Source organism: Lactuca virosa, chromosome 1, assembly GCF_052849685.1.
Source record: "Lactuca virosa cultivar CGN04683 chromosome 1, Lactuca_virosa_CGN04683_v6, whole genome shotgun sequence".
Taxonomy (NCBI): domain Eukaryota; kingdom Viridiplantae; phylum Streptophyta; class Magnoliopsida; order Asterales; family Asteraceae; genus Lactuca; species Lactuca virosa.
The window spans coordinates 99,915,359-99,936,363 of NC_136426.1; the positions used below are offsets into that span (position 1 = coordinate 99,915,359).

A 21,005-nucleotide genomic window follows, 5' to 3' on the forward strand; every position below is an offset into this window, starting at 1 on the left:
ATAGGTAACAAAAATCATTTCGGAAATGTTTACAAGATTTGTTAATAAAAAATATCAAAAAAAATCCTAAACACTGGGGGATGTTCCCAAAACATCATTACAATATACTATTCCCGTATTTGTCCTTAGCCTCTGTGCTTGAACTTGACCTGTTGCCCGTGTGGTATTCCCGAAAGGTTTGCTGGGAACGCTTCGGGGAGGTTTCGGATGATATAGTACTCTTCGCATGAGTACTTCTGGGTTTTGAAGCCTGAGACAATTCGGGGGTTTGTGCCACATTCGTCGTTATGAGTTACGAGGGTTTCGTTAGTCGGTTGGTTAAGGCGAAGGATCTTTTCGTAGCACCTGTGATTGATGTGGTGAGGACTACACCAATCCATGTGGAAAGACGACGTCGAAACTTCTCATTGTAACGGGTGTCAAGTCTATTTGGAAGGGATGTTTGTTAGAGTGATAGTGCATTATATGCTTACGTTTCTAGTGCCTTCAGTTTTTATCCTTGTTATTACTACTGCGAACATTTGGTACTGCGTTTAAGGAGTACTAACAGTAAGAGTGTTCCGATGGATAGTGATGAAATTTCATAATATGATTAAGATCTAGTTGGTAATAGTTTTCGTAAGAATTTTTAGTTTTAACATATTTTTATTTGGGAAACGTACCGCTGTCCACAGGTGGTCCCGGAAGTCTCTCCTGCGGTGATCATCAACACTCTTCCATCTTCACCGGAGTTCCTTGTTATTGGACAATCCCTCTTGAAGTGTCCAGTTTCGCCACACTTGTAACAAGCCTGGCTTACCCCAATGCCGAGATTGGTTGTGCCGGTGACCTACAGAAACGGGCAGTGTGCCCCTTATTGTTGTAGTTTTTACAGTGCATTACTCGGCAAACTCCCGTGTGATGGAAGTTGCACTTGGTACACTTTGGAAGGCTTCCATCATATCGATTGGGCGGGGGGGGGGGGGGGGGGGGTTGGAGTGGCAGGTGTTGTGGCTGTAGGGGCTGCCACAAGCTATGGTCTCTTGGGAGGACCTTGAGTCGAACTGCTCCCTCCCTTGTTCCAGAATTTTCGTTTCTTATTCTTAGCTTTGTGGTCTGAGATATCCTTGACAACAGACACTAGTCGGTGCCCTTGGTTGCTATTGCGATTAGCATTGTTGGTACAGTTTCTGTGGCCGCTTGTGTTGTCAACATTGAGTTTTGCCATGACGGCTTTCACGGCGACTGTGACCGCAGCTTGAAAGGTAGCGGAGTCTATCTGCATAATTAGTGTTTCGCCGGTTGGCTGGTTACTTCCTTGGGAAGGCATGATTCTGTTGCATGATGAGAAACGAGCTCGTTAGCAACTATGGTCGTTTCTAGTCATATTCCATCTATTTATATATATATATATATATATATATATATATATATATAAATTCTTCGTTTTGTTGAACTCTTCTCAATGTTCCTGCCATCATCCCTGAGATGTACTTATGGTAGGGAGTAGAAGTAGGTATTTTACAAGTGTTAGGTTTACTAAAATAAACTATGGGTGCCCATGGCTTTCTTCGTGGTTAGGATGGTTAGCACCATTATCCAACCCACTGGTACCACTTGTGTGGATTTGAGTCATGACGGCTGCTACAGCGGCCTGAAAGACAGTAGTGTCGTATAGTGGAGGATTTGTTGACGTTTTGTTGAGGGCACACCTTATAGGTCTATGGGGAGGCACCCTTCTACCGTGAGGTTTTAAAAGATGGAATGGTGGTAAGTCCTTAGTAGTGGTTATAAGTCGAGTGTCGTTTGAACTAAGTTATCTTAGTTTTGTGTGTATCATGTTCCGAATTTTATAATGTTTTGAAAACAATTCATAACAGAGGTCTATGTACAATAGACTTATGAATTTTTAATAGTGACCACCTTTAAATGAGACTCCGTGACCTGGTTCACTGTTACTAATTGCGACGAAAGAGGCAATAAGCCTAACACATAGTCTGAGTAGTATAATCACTAACTCACTAGTTATATTTGTTTATTAGTTATTAGTATGACGCATAAGGAGCTCGGCCTTCTCACGTGATTCGCGAATAGTCTCTTCTACTCTCTGTCCTAGTTATGATTGCCCTAGCTGCAGTTGTAACGGTTCGTTTTCTCCCGGCATTCCTATGGTGTTATCGTCCCTATGATTGCTCTAAACTGGACTGAAACGTCTAAGGGGGCTCTCCGGTTGGTTTCTGATAGGGTATGGTTCGTTAGTGATCTTTCTAGTGCCTTCCTCTTCGTCCGATCCTTTCTCGGAATTCTCCTCGTGAACCCTCTTTTGGTTCTTCCTCGACTCCTCTATTGGCCGTGGTAGTGGGGTTGCGATGTTTAGATATGTTTTTTATACGGGAATTAGGGGCGTATAAAGGATCTATGAGATTAATATAAGTATTTTTATTGAAATTTTTATGATGATCCTTACCGAGTCCTCCTATAATCACATAGTGTATACATATTATATATAACCAAGATCATATAGACCTTCGAATAAGTGATCCTACTCTAAGACCACAACCAAACAAGGAACAGGAAGTAGAGCGAAAATCACAAATTCTAAGTCTATAAAATTCAATTATATATAACCTTAACGTATACGCTCAATAATTATAGACCTACCAGGAAGGGTCTTTTAGTTTTCACATAAGTTAGTTATAGTGCCTAAAATACTCCTATAGTATTTTAATTGTATGTTTGATTCTACAGCTTCTTGATATACGAATTTGATAAGTTTTTCGACTTTTTGTTATTGTATAGTATCACAAAAATACTCCTATAGTATTTTAAACTTTATGTTTGGTTATAGTATTCCTTTGTATAGAGAGTTGGTAAGTTTTAGATTTGTTGCAACACCACAATCGCTCTCAAACACATGTTGGTCGTATCTCAAATAAATATAATTGATCAGACTATATTTATCCTAAATATGATTACATAACTGTCTTGGTTTGACTGTAGTGTCCAACCTCTAAATACTTATGCTTCGTTCTTCTTGTAATACTTGTTCTAATATGTATGTACATATGTTCGTATACTTCTCATAAAATACTTATATTTTAAAAGTATACTTTTAGTCAGAGCACTTCGGCCCCTTTGTATTTATAGTTGTATATCTTCTTATGGGTAGATATATTGAGTTCATTATAAACAATGCTCTGATACCAATCTGTCACACCCCTAAACCGAGACGGCGGAAACGTTCGGGGGCGGAGGACGTCATGAACAATATCATCACAATTGAATATTAGTAGTCAAAGCAACAACAACCGTTGTATTGATAATATAGTGTTTACATTGTATTTGAAACATAGCTTTGAAAGACTTCCAAATGTATATAGTAAAAACTAAGACTAGAAGTTATTATGCTCCGTCTTCTTGAAAACCCGCGCGTGTACCTGCCTACTGGTTTCCTTAGAATACAAGTAATTTTGAAAGTGTATCAACATTTAAGTTGGTGAGTTCATAAGTATTTTGTTTTAGAAAATAAGTTCTTTGTTCCTTGAAAATGTTCGTATGTTCCTCCAAAAAATCCTATATTTTCTTAGTAAAATAGAATGTAGTCTTAGTCCCTTCGGACCAAAATGTATAAATGTTATCGTATGCTTGAGTGGTAATATCACGTAGATTTTTAAATCTATATAAAAACCATTTGGATGCATGATTTCTGAAATGAAAGTTGTTTTGTACTTGAAAACGGTGCAAAGTAGTTTTATAACGATACAACCCTTATGTATGCATGCTCTCGGGTAAAAGTTACTCCAGATATGTAAGTTTCTGTGTCTTAAAATAGAGTACTCCTAGAAAGACCTATAACTTCCTTCTATAATCCCCCAGTGTATATATAAGTTATATAAAAATCAAGATCGAATAGACCGTCGAATATAAAGGGTCTGCCCTAAGCCAACAACCAAACGAGGAACAGGATCTAAGGCATACCTAGCCATTTCCAAGTAGATCGTGTCTAAATTTTATATAACCCTGCCGTATACACGTAGCAATTATGGATGGAATCTAACCATTCTAGACGAAATGTAGTCTTAACTACCCTAAGACCAATAATAGTGAGTGTTTGTTCGTGTAAATAGTACATTGTAGTAGTAGTACATAAAGAAAACTTCTTTCTTTATAAATGTAATGTGTATTCACGAAAAATCCAATAATTTTCCTTATAAACTGGTTGTAGTCTTGAAAACCCAAGACCGAAATGTACAAGTGTTTTCCATACTTATGAGAGTAAGTGCAGTTTTAAATAAATAAAACTCTTATGAATGCATGAATCCCCGTAAACTATATGTGTCGTTGTTTCCGTATGTGAGTTATTATAACCGTGTAATTGACATAGCAATGCCTGTTACGACGTTCTTCGGGCGTCAGAATGTTTTGACATTTCTCACCCCAGACCTGCCTGTGTAGCTATTGTAAGCAACTTAGGGTGCGGGATTGTCAGTCCCAATATAGATCTATACACAAGTATCACGCTCTCCCTACAAGAGATTAAGGTTATAACACAGGACTTTAACCAGCACTCAAAGAGTACAATGAAGTAGTGTCTCATAAATTTGATTCAACGTGTGTGTCGTTGTTTCCCTATGTGAGTTATTATAACCGTGCAATTGACATAGCAATGCCTGTTACAACGTTCTTCGGTCGTCGGAATTTTGTCACCCCAGACCTGCCAGTCTAGCTATTGTAAGCAACTTAGGGTGCGAGATTGTCAGTCACATTATAAATCTATACACAAGTATCACGCTCTCCCTACAAGAGATTAAGGTTATAACACAGGACTTTAACCAGTACTCTAAGAGTACAATGAAGTAGTGTCTCACAAATTTGATCCAACGAGTTTACGTGTAGTGTGAATGAAACCTTCCTTAGTATGTTCGTAGTGTTAATGTACCATAAACTATATACCTATTATAGTTTATCTTATATATACCTTCCTTAGTATGTTTGTAGTGTTAGTGTACCATAAACTATACCTATTATAGTTTATCATATGTATACCTTCCTTAGTATGTTTGTAGTGAATGAAAATCCTTATGATGAACGACTAATTCTGTTTCATGAAGGTAAACTATCATGAAATACAATCAAGATGCAGCTAAACATGGTTATACACTTTGCTCAACATGTTACAAAGTGTTAATGCATTTATAAACTATTTTACTAGTTTTAACTTTTCTGTCACTGTTTTTAGAAAATTCATAGAAAAATCATAAGTCGAAAACTGAATCTGTAAACTCTGGGAGTTTAGAAAATGTGTCTAGTTTGTTCATAATTTTTGTTATGATTTTTAGAGGTCTCTAACCAGTGTGAAAATGTTCATATTCACAGACTGTGTGACATCCCCATTTTCACGGCCATAAAAGACCGGTTTTGTTTATGCTTTATAAAAATCAGAGTACCGCTTTTAATAAAAATGTTGTGGAATTTGTTCCCAGTAAAACATGATAAATACGTTATCAAAGCATTTCCGAAGAGAAGTATTTTTATTCATTTTAATACATTTGGGATGTCATCGTCAATACATAAACATAAGCATAAACAGAACTTACATTCATTATCACTAGTGATTTATATCTCCTTAATCTCTCAGTGTAATGTGACTTCATATCAACACCTGTGATATAAATAAATTGAGTGGGTCAGGTTGGGAAACCTAGTGAGTACATAGGGTTTTCAACCCACAGTAATATAATTATTATGTTTAAACATCAAACAATCAACCCAATTACCCATCCCCATTATCTTCTTAAGGATTTACCCTAAGAATCAGGTACTCCTCGTTCATTCATTCCTAAGGATCATCCTAAGGAAACGGCACGAAGTCCATCGTTGCCAATGACACAGTTGTCGAGCACAGCTGCTAATATTATCACTTAGGCGCAACTGCCAGAATTGTGATATTCTCTATGAGGCGCTTCTGCCGGTATTGTCCTTTAACCGCTACTGTCATGGTTATAATGTTCTCTATTAGGCGCAGCTGCCGATACTATCCTTAGAGCGCAGCTGCTAGGATGTTTACCTAGATCAACAACATCTACAGGTTGTGGCGCAGCTGCCAATGCTCATCTATAGGGTATTAGGTCCATTGTTGCCAATGTTCACCTATAGGGCACTATGTCCATACTACCAATGTTCCTCTATATCAGCTTTCATCCCTCATCATTCATTTACTCATGTTTTACCCAACATATTTTGTAGATATAAAATACATATACATTTTAAATCATTTAAAACATGTATAAAATCGTTCATCCAGCATAGATAACAAGTATACAGATAATATGCACACATAGCACATAATTTATATAAAATACGTCATATCTATGTGTAAGATGAAAATAATTATGCACTCACTTGATAAGGTGGTGACTCGGTACTCGGACAGCGCTTCGTTTACTTTAAAATAATTTCCTTCGACGAAACCTACTATTATTACCACTAGATTTTAATCTAATATTTACCGTGACTAATTATTAGTCTTGTTATTATTATTATTATTATTATTATTATTATTATTATTATTATTATTATTATTATTATATAAGCGTTTAAACAATATTTTCTAACCACTATGTACAGACAGGGGTCAGACATAAAACACCGGAGGGCAGGACCATTTTGGCATATAGCACTTCTGAAATCCAACAACCCTATGTGGCCCTTTAAACCAGATTCCCCGTACCGCGACTAGTTAAAAAGATATAATAACGACACTTATATAAGTCATAGTAATAGTCCAAATATTTATTATAAGTTCATAATAACAATACTAATTTTAAATATAAACTATATTAAAATAGGGTAAGCATAACTTACTTATAAGGGGGTTTTAGCTAGGAGTCGGGCTCTGCAGGGGCAGAACTTCGTCGCTGAATCTTTCTAAGAAAGATTCGTGCAGCGCTTCAGCGCTCACCTTACTATACTAAAACTACAGAAAGAAAAGTCGAATCACGAGGGACCGAAATGCTCGGGGGATAAGAAGAAAAAGACTCTTGAATCAAGAGAATGGTGCAAGAAATATGAGAGCTAGAGGCTCTTATTTATAGTAATTGAATTTTCAAAAACTACCCTCTATATTTACTTAAGGACCTTATACTTATTTAAACAACTAAACACCCCTTTATAATACTATTTTAAATAGATTTAACGATATTTGTATTAAACTAATGTCGAAAGTATTCAACGCTAGTCTTATAATGACCGCATCGTTGATACCTTTCTAATGATATATACATATGTATATATATGTGTACGTATATATGATTTATACTTTATTTTAATACATAAATATGCTATTATAATTTGTAACTCGTTCATACGAACTCCGTTTTTGATGCTCTTTATATCCACACGTAGGTGGAGACGTACTCTACAACTTTCATTTAGACTCTGTCAGCTAATTTTGACTTTATTTTTAAAGTTATATTTTTAACAAGCCGGGACAGGAAAAGTCCGTTAAAAAATCATAACTTCTTCATCTGACGTCCGTTTTCGTCTGTCTTTTTACCGTTGCGCTACTATTAATGAGATCTTCAACTCTCTCATTTAGGTTGCGTTGGCCAAAAATCGATCAATCTAAAATTCGAATTTCGGGTCGTGCACTGATATGCCAAATCTTAGAAAATTCATAACTTCCTCATACGAAGTCAGATTTGGGCGTTCTTTTTTTTGTATGTTCTCGGTTTAACGTATACTACAACTTTTGTTTAGATCACTAAGGCTAAAAAGTCCTCTATCGTAATTTCACTATTTATGTCTCCCGGTGCCGTGCCGGTTTTGCCGTAAAACTTCGACGGGCCATAACTTCTTCGTTATAACTTGGATTTCGGCGTTCTTTATATGTACGGAACCCTTGTAACATATACTACCACTTGGTTAAGATTATACTTCTAAATAACCTTCCATCAAAAACTCATTTTTGATGCTCGTTGTCTCTAAATTGATTAGCCCGGATCTACGGGCGTTACAGACTGGTCCGAAATCATTTTTGAAATGATAGCCAGTTTTATAAAAATCGCCATAAAATGTAGAAAATTCGTATGAACGTGTGCAAGTAGTCATTAGAAAGGTATAAACCTGAACCAAATTCATATTAAACAGTTTTGGAAAATATTAAGTTTAAGATGGTCAAAACAGTTCATGAATAGACCATAACTTTTCTGTTGAAAGCTGTTGATTTAGTTTAGAATATGTTTTGGGTGTTGTAACTTGTATTCCCACTAAAACTTGAAGAAAACATGAAAATGTAGGGGTATGAACTCACCTTCTGTGATTTCTTGAAGAATGGAAGGTTGAAGATGAAGAGTTTCAAGTCAAGAACACTTGAAAGATGCTTGAAGATTTGAAGATCCTAAGAACAAATATTTGAATATTTGTGTAAATGATCACGATTTGTATGAAGACCGTGTAGAAGTTTAGAGAATATACTTACCAATCCAAAGGAGGAAAGTTCAAGAACTTCTTGGAGAAGTCGTGAGAGAGAGAGAGAGAGATGTTTGCTTTTGGTGATAACAAATGAAATCTTGGAGAAGTGAAACAAATTTCTTGGATTTGTTCATAAAGGTTGATTGGATGAAAAGAGTGTTGAAAAGGCTAAATTAACTGACTAGCTAGATGTGAATAGTGACATAAAGTTGTCATAGAGTGGATATGAGAGTGGTTGGTGTCATAACTTAATGAGAAAGTCAAAGAGTGCCTTTATGCACTCTTGATATTTTATCCCAAGAAAAATATGATTTATATTAAATAAAACTTCAAAATGGGGATAAAATATGAGTTTAAAGGGTTTAAAATGTCAAAATTATGAATTCGGTGAAATTCCCACGTCAAAATCATCAAAAACGGGCTTAAAATGCAAAAGTAGTCAAAAACCGGGAGAAAGAATCGAAGGTGCGAGGCTACCGAGAAGGTTCGCGTGAGAGAGGGTTCGTGGGTGAGAAGGTTCGTGGTATGAGAGGAGTAGGCGCGAAGGTAGGGCTCGCTGCGAGTGTCCTCGGTTCCTGCTATGCGAAAGTCCTCGGCCCAAACACGAGAGTCAACAACTTCCGGTGCGAAAGTAGCTTCGCTTCGAGAGGAGCGTATGCGAAAGGAGGCTTCGGTCCGAGAGGCTAGGGTGCGAATCTTCTCGGTTAGACAGAAAGTCCGATCAGAAGCGAAAGTGAGGTTCGCATCAGAAGGGTTTCGCGTTATGAGGGTTTCGCTTCTTGAGAGGGTTTCGTTTCTTGTGAGGGTTTCGTTTCTTGAGAGGGTTTCGCACCCATTGTGTTGTTTTTCATATTTTCTTCCTGTTTCGAGTGATTTTCAACTAATTGAAGAGTCGGGATGGCCGGTGTTTATAAAAAGTTGAAAGAGATTTTGAGAGAGATTTGTGAGAGATTTGGGAGAGAGAGAGAGAGATAGAGTGAGAGGGATTGAGAGAGACTTTATCAGTGGCCTTTATTAGTGTTTGGCCCCATAGTGCAAGGTTCGTAAACCCCATTATGCCTTGTTATGAGTGTTTTACACCCCCGAGGGGTACATAATAGTGCTTTATAGAGTCGTTACATCACTCACCCTCGTTAGAGTTTAGAATTTCTGAACATTTGAAACTTCTGAATGCCACTTTGTATTATGATAGAGAGTTTGTACATTAGTAAACATAGAATGAGTCCTATCATACAAGCACTAGTTGAGTTTACCGGTTTGACTCGTTGACTTAGTTTGACTTTGACTTGACCAGAAATTGACGGTTGTCACATCATCCCCCCGTTAGAAGGAATTTCGTCCCGAAATTAGCATTTCGAATGGGACTTCAAGGATTGGGGAAAAGATGTGGGTATTTTTGCTTCGTCTGATCTTCTCGATCTCAAGTGAATTTTGATCCTCGCCTGACATTCCAACGGATATTCACTATTACGTCTACTGTTTTGATCGGTAGAGAGTGTGTGGATTTTAGTTGTCTACGTTTGTCTGAATGGTGCATTTGGAAATCACAAAACAAAAAGGTGTTCAACACGATTCCGACTACTCCCTCAAAGACAATGGATAATCTTATTACCTATTTTTCGCTTGGATAAGATATAGGGGTAGTTTTAAAAAGTGCAATTAGGCAAGCAAGAATTATTTCCCTTTTAATATTTTGTAGTTCTTTTTTTTTCCTGTTTTTTCCTGCCTTGAGCCTTGCTTGGTTTAGGCTTTTTTCTAATAAAATCCTTGCAAGTTCCAAAAAAAAGACTTCAAGGTTGGTGGATATAGATCACTCTCTCCACACCAATTCTTTACCACCTCATATATTATGTCACTCTCCATGCCACTCCATTTTAGTTAGGAAATTATCACCATACAAAAATAATTTTCATGTCATTTTTTTCAAGTTTTTATTTTCTATTTCATTTTTTTTATAATTTTAAAAATAAATTACATAATTTTATAAAAAAAAAGTTTTATAAAACATAATATGAAAATAATTTACATAATCTTTTTTTTCTAAATACACTACTCGTGTTTTTGTGCGTCTTGAATATCAACGACTCTACGCAAATATTCTGTTGAACATGGTACAAAGTGCATGTGTCGGGGATCCGTTGACATATATTGTGTAATATTTCGCCTTTTATCTTCCACTATCATATTATGCATTATGATATATGCATAAATAATATATTGTAAGATTTTTGGGTCTTAAAATATCAGTTAACTTGGATAATTTATGGGATCGTGATTGCAATCACTTTCCAAAATCTGTGATTTCGACCATTATGTCTGGTATCACGAAATCTGATTTGGGATAATCCAAAAACTGCAATTTGGAAATCAGGCCACTTCAAAATTCAAAACACACAAAAATATACTTTGTCGTTTTGTGTTCTTGAGAGATAGAACAAATAAAAATATGACTTTCGTGTATTAGAGTTCCAACCTGTTTTCTAGAAACAGAAACGTTCTTATTCTAGAGAGAAATATGGTTAATGGCGGTTACATGCCAAATTGGCGCCAAAATGGTTAGTTAATAGACATAACCAATGTTTGCATCATCAAGATGTCATCAAGAGAGTTTTGGCGGGAAACTGCATGGATGGAGTCATACCCGATGTAAAATCCGTTTAGGTTTTGGGAAAATGCATGGATGGAGTCATACCCGCTAGAGGCTCTACCCCTTGGACCCCGCTAAGGGCGCTTCCCCTAGACCCCGCCAAGGGGTTGCAGTCCCTTGGAACCCTACACCCACCCAGGGGCGCTGCCCATGGACCCCTGTATTCCCGAGTTCACATTTATCATACCGAGTGTGCACCCCACATCTCCAAACTCAGTTAGTAAATGAAACTCGACTTATCTCATTATTAATAATAATTACACCAAAATATGCTGATAAAACTAAAATCACCAACATATATCATAGAGTTTCTATCTCATATGGACTTGTTGCATGTTCTACTATTTGTCACTTCGACTTTAGAACTCCAAAAGCACGTCCAACATCCTTATGTCCTGCTTCCTGCCTTCTCTTGAATAGTTTTTCTTTTCGTTATACCGTATGTCGGAATACCTTTATGAATGTGGAATACGTAAGATATATTCCATCTGTAAGGTAATACCCAAACTTATATTTATTTCTTTTCACTGTGAAATAAACATCTACTACCTTTCCTGACAAAATATCGTTGAATATTGGTGACTGATCAACAACACTGATGCCGTTTTTGGAACCCACAACCCAAAAAAAGCATGTCAAACCCATAAATATTGGGAAACAATAGCCTCTAATACCATGGAAGATGTTCCATGATGACTACTTGCAAACTCCCATCTCCCCTCTGGGCATAATTTCTCCAATCCCAATGTGTGCGATTAATGTTTCCATTCATACCGGGAAAATCATGTCTCTCTTCATGTGCCGCATAATTCCTACTCAAACAAAACCTTTGTTTTGTAATCTTTTGAATTGTATATAAAATTATCCGCAAAGCAATCGCGATATAGACTTCCGTGTGCTTTCGCATGATTTATTTTTAACCTCACGTTTCTTGTTTGAAAGTGACTTTTTTTTAGTTCGTTAGTGTAATACTCATACATCATAGTGATAAACATATCATCATCATTAGAGGACAAATCAAAACAAATCTGTTGTTGGAAATTTATATAAACAAATAAGAAAATTGAGATTGGTGTGTAAAAAAATCAAATGGATATTATATTTATAGGATTTTTTTTAACAAAATTGACCGTTGTAGTGTTTTTCTTCGCATTGAGCAACGTCTCATTCTCCATGAGATGCAATTGGGTGTGTAGACGGGACAGTGTTCCTATTGCCTCAACGTCGTGGAGGCTGTCGATCTCATGGCCCATACCAAATAGCTCAATCATAAAATGCCCAAAAACTTTAACGGGGAACAAATTAAGGTGGAATGGAAACAAACGGACATTCCGACAACTTATAGTTGAAGCATCAAATTCCAATTTCCCACACCTCAAGAAATTGTTCAAATGTCAACTCCTTGAAACAATAGGATTTACTATTTTCATAAGCCGTAGAGGTATTTCTGTGTTGTTTGTATATATTTTTTCTGTGTTGTTTGTACATCAACTTCAAAATATTATTTTCTTCGATCATGTGGTTTCAAATAAGTAGGGATGAGCATTAGGACCGCCGGAACCGGAACCGGACCGGAACCGAACCGGAACCGGAACCGGAATTGGTAACAAGGTCCGGTTACCAATTCTCAATTTTTATGAAAACCGGTCCCGGTTCTAAAAACCGGAACCGGTTTGATAATTTTTTCGTTTTTTAAAATGTGCATAACTCACACATATGAAGTCAGAATTATTTGATTTTTTTTCCAACATGTAATTCGGAGTTTGTAGTTCATATTTGACTATACAAACATATGTTTTGGTTAGATATTGAATCAGATACATGTCCCGAAAGAAAGAATATCGATACTGTGTTTTTTCTATTTCTGCATTTTTTTTGAATCTGTCCCATTTTTTTAAATGTGCATAACTTATTCATATGACGTCAGAATTACATAATTTTTTTCCAACATGTAATTTGGTGTTTGTACTTCATTTTAAACTATAAAAACACATATTATGGTTAGATATTGAATCAGTTATAGACATCGGAAGACAGCATATCAATGCTGCGTATTTTCTGTTTCAACATTTTTTTGGAATCTATCCCGCTTTTAATATGCGCATAACTCACTCATATGATGTCGAAATTACTTGATTCTTTTTTCATCATGTAATTTAGTGTTTGTACTTCAATTTAGAATGTAAAAAGTCAAAATTTGGTTAAATATTGAATCATGTACAAGCTCTGGAAGATAACATATCATCTATAATAATTCAACCGGTTCTAGTTTGAAAAATAACCGAAAAACCGGGACCGGAACCGGAACCGGCACTAGAACCGGCGGTCCGGTTCCCGGTTCTTATAATATAGGAAAACCGGTTCCGGTTCCGAACCGGTCCGGTTCTAAAGCTCATCCCTACAAATAAGCGTATGTAGATTTTATTTATTATTAATTCAGTTTAAGACTATTTGATTACACGTCCATTTTGTTGCCTCTAGAGTAAAGTATTGCCATATATATATATATATATATATATATATATATATATATATATATATATATATATATATATATATATATATATATACTAAAACAAAGTCTATAGTTCACCTTTTAGTGTCAAATGAGTTATTTTCCATATCAAAATAGAATAAATTTGTATTATTTGTTAATTTGAAACTACTTCAGCCATTCAATAAAAAAATTGCAATGTTTTGACTCTACAAGTTTGTATAGAGTTTATAAATGAAGCATTAGTCAAATTTCCAAGATATTCTTTCATCAACACAGAATGAAAATAATCTTGTTAGCAATAAGTAAGAATTTTCATAATTTGTAGCCATCATAGATGCTTGTAAATGTTAGTATAATTCATATTTTATGACTCATGTCAACAAAAAGGTTAAAAACCAATCAACAATAATTATGGCTGTATACTTTTGTAGATGATTAGTTATAAACATCAATCAAAAGCATAAGATCAAATAATGCAACAGAGCACTGAAGTACCAAAAATATTAAATTGTATCCTCAAGATTTAAAGAAAAAGGAGTTAAAGTTTAGGCCAATTTTCTCTTCAAAAATTCCCCCAAAATAACTTTGGAGAGAAAGGAAGAAACAAAAGCATACCTGTGAACTACTATTAGATCAGTCATCAGTCTGAGCGTTTGTACGATGGATGCCTTCTTGCACCTCTTGCATTTTCATACTCGAACTCCAAAATATTGGAAATATGTGAAGTATCTTTGAGATAAAGCAACCTCCCAATCGAACTTTCTTCAATCGCCGGAAAACACCGTCTAATCTTACAATAAACCACCCAAAACCATACCCCACCAAGAAAAAGCCCAAGAGAAGCACCGGCAAACACCTGACCGACGGTATGGTACCCCAAATATACCCTAGAATACATCGTAAGCACTGCCAATGGCCAAACGACAAAACCCACGATCCACATTTGCTTTCTAAACAAAATCTCCAGTTTGTAATAAGTCAATAGAGTGAAATAGGTGGCGAAGAAGAACATGTAATTAGAATGGCTGGATGGCCAGCCATGTGAATCGCACATTTCGAGCAGGACGCAGGTTTCAGGTCGGGCTTGTTTGACGACTAGTTTGATCGAATCGCTGATGAATTGGGCAATTAATAAGCCTATAGCGAAGAACATACCTTGGAGCTCACGACGAAACATGAAATGGGAGATGAAACCACCGAGGCTAATGAAGACGGGAACTAATGAAATCCATGCTAAGAAATGGCCTAATTGATCTCCTCTTCGGTAACGGACATGGGTTAGGGTTACAGCTCTTAGTTGATTCGACATTGATGGAGTGAATTGATCAGAATTGGGTGTCATGTTTTAGGAGGTGATTGATTGATCAAATCTGGATTTAGGTTTGATTAGTAGTCGCCTTGGCTGCCCAACCACCTTTCATCCACACAATAACTAACTACTCATGAGTGGCCCTCTTTTCCCTGAAATTTTTGTATATTTGTTTAAAATATAATTATAATCAACTTCAAAACAAAAATTATAAATTTTAATAAAATTGACATCCAAGCATTTTACGATTCACTTTTAACTATAACAGCACATTTCTTATTAGAAAACCCTTGAATAAATTTATAGGAAATAATATACAAATTTATAGTTGTCTTGTTAACATTTAACAACTCATAATAATAATAATAATAATAATAATAATAATTAACCACTTGAAAAGATTAAAAATACTTATAACAATGTTGGGCATTGAAGCTAGGTGATTTGATCATGACTATAAAGCTAAAAGGAATAGATGGAGGATTTTTTACACATAAAAAGATGATCATATTAGCCAATATCAACTGATGTTCCACCAGTACGTTGTTAATAAATGGGGAGAATAAGATATATATATATATATATATATATATATATATATATATATATATATATATATATATATATATAGAGAGAGAGAGAGAGAGAGAGTGAGAGAGAGAGAGAGAGAGATGAATGAGAGAGATTGCGAGCAAGCATAGACTCACTCACGGATGGTCACAAGGCAGGGATGGTGTTCCCCCCAACTCACGCGTCAGTTTGAGTTCCATGTCATCTTACGCATAACAAAATGCTACCATAGAGTTTAGCCTAAGGCCACGTGGTGTGCATCTAACCTTCATACGTTATGCTTAGGTGACACATATTATAACATGTGTCATATGGGTTATACTGACATGAAGTGATAGGTATATAGGATAAGTGGTAAGAAAGTGGTGTCGATGTGTAAGGTGTTGTTTGTTTTTTCGAAGCGAAAATGTCTGAAGTCTGTGGACCACCTCTGCAACCCTCTGTAGCAGAAGAGGTGGAACAAACGGCTGCAGCATTTAAAAAAAATTTGTTTGTTTTTTAACGTCTGCAGACTGCTGCAGTAAGTTAAAGTAAGACGTGAAGAGGTTTGAAGCAGCTGGTTTAGTGCTGCGCCACGCAGCACACACACAACAATTTTTAAGTCAGAAGTCTTCTGAAAAACAAACAGCTGCGAATGGTCAAGTGATGCGCGTGTGCTGCGCGGCGCAGCAATAAGAGGCCATGAGAGGTTTTTTAGAAAAAACAAACAACACCTAAGTGATTTTTTTTTGTGATATACCCTTTAGCCTAACTAGTCCCACAAAATATTAGACACTGAGATACACATACAAGAAACATTTTTTTAAGGTCTAGAATTAAACATATTTTAGTCAAAAAATATATATTTTTTTTCTTTTGTAGATGTTTCATATACAAAAGATCTTAATAATAAGTTTGTATGTTTTATCTTTTTCTTATGACGGGTAATTGATAGTCTCTACCCTCGGAAAAAGATGCATACATCTTATTTCTTATTTACCTCATTCAGATATGCATTTGATATTGTATTTATTATAGTTGTTATTTTCGCTATGAAGATTAGTAAGACAATATAAAAAGTCATAACCCTTACAATTTAGATGACTCATATTGAACTCTAACAAACGTTCATCAAATTAAGATAGATCGTGTAACACTATCAATATTTTGGATCCGTCATGTTTGTAACATTGAACATTTTATGAGATTGTACACATCAACTATTAGATTGTACACATTTTTTATGAGTTTGTAAAATTTTTACTATCAATATTTTGGATCCGTCATGTTCAATATACATTAGTATTTGAGAACATTTTAGAAAAGAAAACCAACATCGAAACTAACATCAATTATATTTGTAATATATACAAAAATAGATTTTATGTGTATCTTATGTAGTTATGTATTTCAAATACCAGCAAAGTAATTGAATAAAAACTTACATTTATATCCGTAATAATTAAAAAACTATATAATTCTTAATAATGAAAAAACAAAAGTCTTTGTGTTATTTTCAGTTTGATATTTTACCGTTATTATGATAGTTTATGTTAATTATGACCCAATCATTAAAAAATATTTCAAGATTTCACCCCACTAGCAACATTTGACATTAGGTATACGGTTACTCCCTAATTGCTGATTTGAAAGAACAAACCCCACATTGGATCCATCTGTGTCTGATATTCAACATTACTGCAGAGGGTTTTGCTTGAGAACACGTTGAAAAACCTGAACTTGCTCCGTTTTTGGAGTCAAAACAATGGCCGATGAAAACGCAGCGACACCCAAAAGAGACCCCATCAAGAATCCTGGTTTGCTTTCTCTTTCCCTGGACAGTTCACAAGTCAAATTCACGTCTTTCTTCACATGTTTGTTCGAATTATCTTTAGTCGATTTTCGTTTTGAGTTATCGCTGTTAAGTATGTTAACTGAACAAATTAAGTAGACTATAGCTTCATGCGCTCTTTTTTCGAATGACAAAACAACTCTATATTGCTGTTTCACATTCGACCCCTTATATTTCCTCGATTGACATCTACTCTGCACTGATATCGATTTCATTTGGGTTTTAGGGGAAGTGAATTTGGATGATAACCCTAAAATTAATAGCTTGATTTGCACAATCAACTGACCAATCCACCAATTCTAGACTCCTATATGTAGATTAACTATTCGTTTTAATTACCCGATAGCTTGTTCTAGACTGAAATGTTATTTCATAATTGTAGTTGGGAACACTGCTGCACAAAAGAGAAAACAAAATGCAGTTTCAGTTGGTAAAGAAAGAAGAGAAGCTTTATTCAGAACCAAACGACTATGTAGAGCAGGAGTTAGCACCGATACAGATGTCCCCATTGATGATAATGAGATGATGATAGAAGAAGAACAATCAATTCTAGAGTCTCAAACAACTTCAGCTGTCCAAGAATTAAACCTTGCAGTCACCTTTCAGTAAGTTATCCCCTTTCCACAATCCTCAATTTCACCACATCAAATACCCCTTCATTCTCTTTGATAATCCTTAGGGGAAAAGGTGCAGTTCAAAAGAAAGTAAATGCTCTTCGTGAGTTAAGACGTTTATTGTCTAAATCCGAATTTCCTCCTGTTGAAACTGCTATAAAATCTGGAGCTATACCTTTACTTGCACAATGTCTTTCTTTTGGATCCCATGATGAACAGGTAATAAACAATAATAATAATAATGATTTTCTTCTTTTTTAGCATACCTTTTTTTAATATGTTTTAATTTTCATTCTGGATCCATAATACAGTTGCTTGAAGCAGCTTGGTGTCTTACAAACATAGCTGCTGGAAAACCTGAAGAAACAAGAGCTTTATTGCCTGCATTACCTTTACTCATTGCTCATATTGGAGGTCAGTGATAAGTACTTAGTTTTTATTCTTTCTTGTTTTTATTCATATCACTTCAATGGCATAATTGTAATTTTGTAATTGTTATCCAGAAAAGAGTTCAGTGCCTGTTGCAGAGCAGTGTGCATGGGCATTAGGAAATGTTGCAGGAGAAGGTGAAGAACTGAGACAAATTCTGATTTCTCAAGGGGCATTACTTCCTCTTGCAAAAATGATGTTGCCAAATAAAGGTTCAACAGTTAGAACTGCTGCTTGGGCATTATCAAATCTTATCAAGGTATGTGTACTTCCACATCAGCAATATATATTACCCGTGTATGTCCTACATGGACAATGACATTTGCTATTTTTTGCAATTTCTCCTTTGATGAGTTGTGTTTGTGGATGTAGGGACCAGACCCAAGGGCTGCAACAGAACTCATAAAAGTTGATGGTGTAGTTGAAGCTATACTAAGACATTTGAGGAAATCGTACGTTTTTTACACCATATCTAATTTTTTTTTTTTTTTCAATATTAAGTTGTTTTAACTTTTAATTTACTCCCTTATTATTTATTATCTTTAGCGACGATGAATTAGCGACAGAAATAGCATGGGTTGTGGTGTACCTCTCAGCTCTTTCTACTGTTGCTACTTCCATACTTGTGAAGACTGATCTTCTTCAATTACTTGTTGAAAGATTGGCCTCTTCAAATAGCTTGCAATTGCTCATTCCGGTAACAACTCAGACATGATTGCTATTTAAATTTAGAGTAAATTACATTTTTGGTCCCCAAGTAAAACTGATTTTTTCAATTTTGGTCCCAAAAAGTTTTCCCTTGCTATTTTGGTCCTTATTTGAGGTTTACGTAATGTTTTTTGTCGTTGTTCCAAGTAAAATGACTATATTTTTGGGACCAAAATTGCAAAAATTCACTATACATACATAGTAGGTACCAAAAATAATTATTTTACTTGGAACATGGACCCAAAACGCTACAAGAACCTCAAAAGAGACTAAAACTGCAAAAATCAGCTATAGTCAGGGACCAAAAGTGTAAATTACTCTCGAATTTATAAAGTGATATACACATGTAGGTGCTACGGAGTTTAGGTAATCTCATAGCAGGCGATGCTTACACAACTAATGCCATTCTTGTTCCTGGACATCAAATCACAGGCTAGTTTTATTTATTTATTTATTTATTTATTTTTCTGTTATTTTCTCAATTTAATCCTTCTTTCTGTATTAAGTTGAATGAAACAACGTTTTATAAAATTTGCAGATAATATCATACAGGCATTAAGCAAGTGTCTGAATAGTGAGCACCGTATCTTAAAGAAGGTATTCTCTCTCTCTCTCTCTCTCTCTCTCTCTCTATATATATATATATATATATATATATATATATATATATATAAATTTAACATTTGTAGGAAGCTGCATGGGTGTTATCAAATATAGCAGCGGGTTCAGTGGCTCACAAGCAATTGATATATAAAAGTGAATCAGTGCCAATATTAGTACAGCTTTTGTTAACAGCGCCATTTGATATTAAAAAGGAAGTGGCGTATGTTGTGGGTAACCTTTGTGTTGCACCAGCGGAAGGTTCCGGAAGGTCAACTTTGATATTTGACCACTTGGTTTCATTTGTTAGAAGTGGATGTGTTCGTGGTTTTATTGATTTGGTTAGATCTGCTGATATTGAAGCTGCAAGACTTGGTCTTCAATTCCTAGAGCTGGTGACTTGTGATATTTGTGTGTTTTTATATATTTTTTTACTTTAACCTTTTTAAACTGTCATAAAATTATAATGGTTTAACCTTTTTTTTTTGTAGGTGTTAAGAGGGATGCCGAATGGTGAGGGGCAAAAGTTGGTGGAAAGAGAGGATGGGATAGATGCCATGGAAAGGTTTCAGTTTCATGAAAATGAAGATCTTCGGAATATGGCTAACCAGTTAGTTGACAAATATTTTGGGGAGGATTATGGGGTTGATGAATAATAGGAAATTTGTTTGTGATGCCCCTTAAATTGATCATGTAACATTAAGGTTTGATATGGGTTAAATGTTGAATGTTGAATGTTGAATATATGTATGTTGTCAATGGCAGTGATGATTTTGTGTTGATGTCATGTAGGCCGATGAATGTTAGAAATTAGAAGGAGGAACTTGCTAAAAAGAGTTTTGACATTATAGTCCCTTTTCGTTATTTATGTTTAGTTATTTGTATAAAAAACTAGCAAAGTGTTGCAAGATAGCTTTATAAACAAGAAAATTTACTAAATAGCAACCATGGTTATTAAGATCCATATCTTAATTTTAAGACCTTATGATTCATCATTAAAGGGAAAAACGATCTCGATTAGACAAGGACTACTGTTCCCGAAGCAATATCTATACTAGAATCTTAGGATCCTACTAGGATTTTAAAATCTTAATCTGATTCCGATTGCATATCTTTAGTTGTTATTCTATTGCCAATTCTTTAGTCTTATACACCCTACAAATTCTATCATTTCTGCTAAATAAATCACATGCATGACTTAAAAATTGCCTATTCAACTTAATATCAAGCCTTTAAAAATTCACCAATTCAACTCAATATCGAATTCAACGCAATATCGAGGTGTATCATATAGTTCATATATCATCACAACTTCATCAATTCATTTTCAATTATAAAGAGAATCATTA

At 35.3% G+C, this 21,005-nt stretch overlaps 1 protein-coding gene and 1 pseudogene across 4 annotated transcripts; one reads left to right on the plus strand and one right to left on the minus strand.

The window, feature by feature from the left end:
- Positions 1 to 5,512: 5,512 nt before the first annotated feature.
- Positions 5,513 to 15,042, minus strand: LOC145153041 (lipid phosphate phosphatase gamma pseudogene; annotated as a pseudogene). The gene is made up of 2 exons (XR_013733575.1): positions 14,211 to 15,042; positions 5,513 to 5,641 (listed from the first exon to the last, which is right to left on the minus strand). The product of XR_013733575.1 is annotated as a lipid phosphate phosphatase gamma pseudogene (transcript).
- A 2,026-nt stretch (positions 15,043 to 17,068) lies between these two features.
- LOC145153057 (importin subunit alpha-9-like) lies at positions 17,069 to 20,438 on the plus strand. 3 transcript variants are annotated; one of them, XM_079075447.1, is made up of 11 exons: positions 17,069 to 17,270; positions 17,688 to 17,910; positions 17,985 to 18,138; positions 18,231 to 18,333; positions 18,423 to 18,607; positions 18,721 to 18,800; positions 18,895 to 19,045; positions 19,407 to 19,488; positions 19,595 to 19,653; positions 19,746 to 20,067; positions 20,148 to 20,317. In XM_079075447.1, exons 1-11 carry the CDS (start codon positions 17,219 to 17,221, stop codon positions 20,171 to 20,173), a joined length of 1,437 nt encoding a protein of 478 aa, XP_078931573.1. In that variant the 5' UTR covers positions 17,069 to 17,218; the 3' UTR covers positions 20,174 to 20,317. The 3 variants fall into 3 exon arrangements, with proteins under 3 accessions (XP_078931573.1, XP_078931574.1, XP_078931572.1); XM_079075446.1 differs by having other exon boundaries at positions 17,071 to 17,270; positions 19,746 to 20,051; positions 20,148 to 20,438; XM_079075448.1 differs by lacking the exon at positions 19,746 to 20,067 and having other exon boundaries at positions 17,070 to 17,270; positions 20,148 to 20,438.
- Positions 20,439 to 21,005: the final 567 nt, after the last annotated feature.

Bases quoted from the DNA above. Each gene is read 5' to 3' on its own strand.
- LOC145153057 (XM_079075446.1), top strand. From the start codon at position 17,219: ATGGCCGATGAAAACGCAGCGACACCCAAAAGAGACCCCATCAAGAAT. The intron at 18,334-18,422 runs GTCAGTGATAAG...ATTGTTATCCAG, and splicing joins ACTCATTGCTCATATTGGAG to AAAAGAGTTCAGTGCCTGTT. The intron at 19,654-19,745 runs GTATTCTCTCTC...TAACATTTGTAG, and splicing joins AGCACCGTATCTTAAAGAAG to GAAGCTGCATGGGTGTTATC.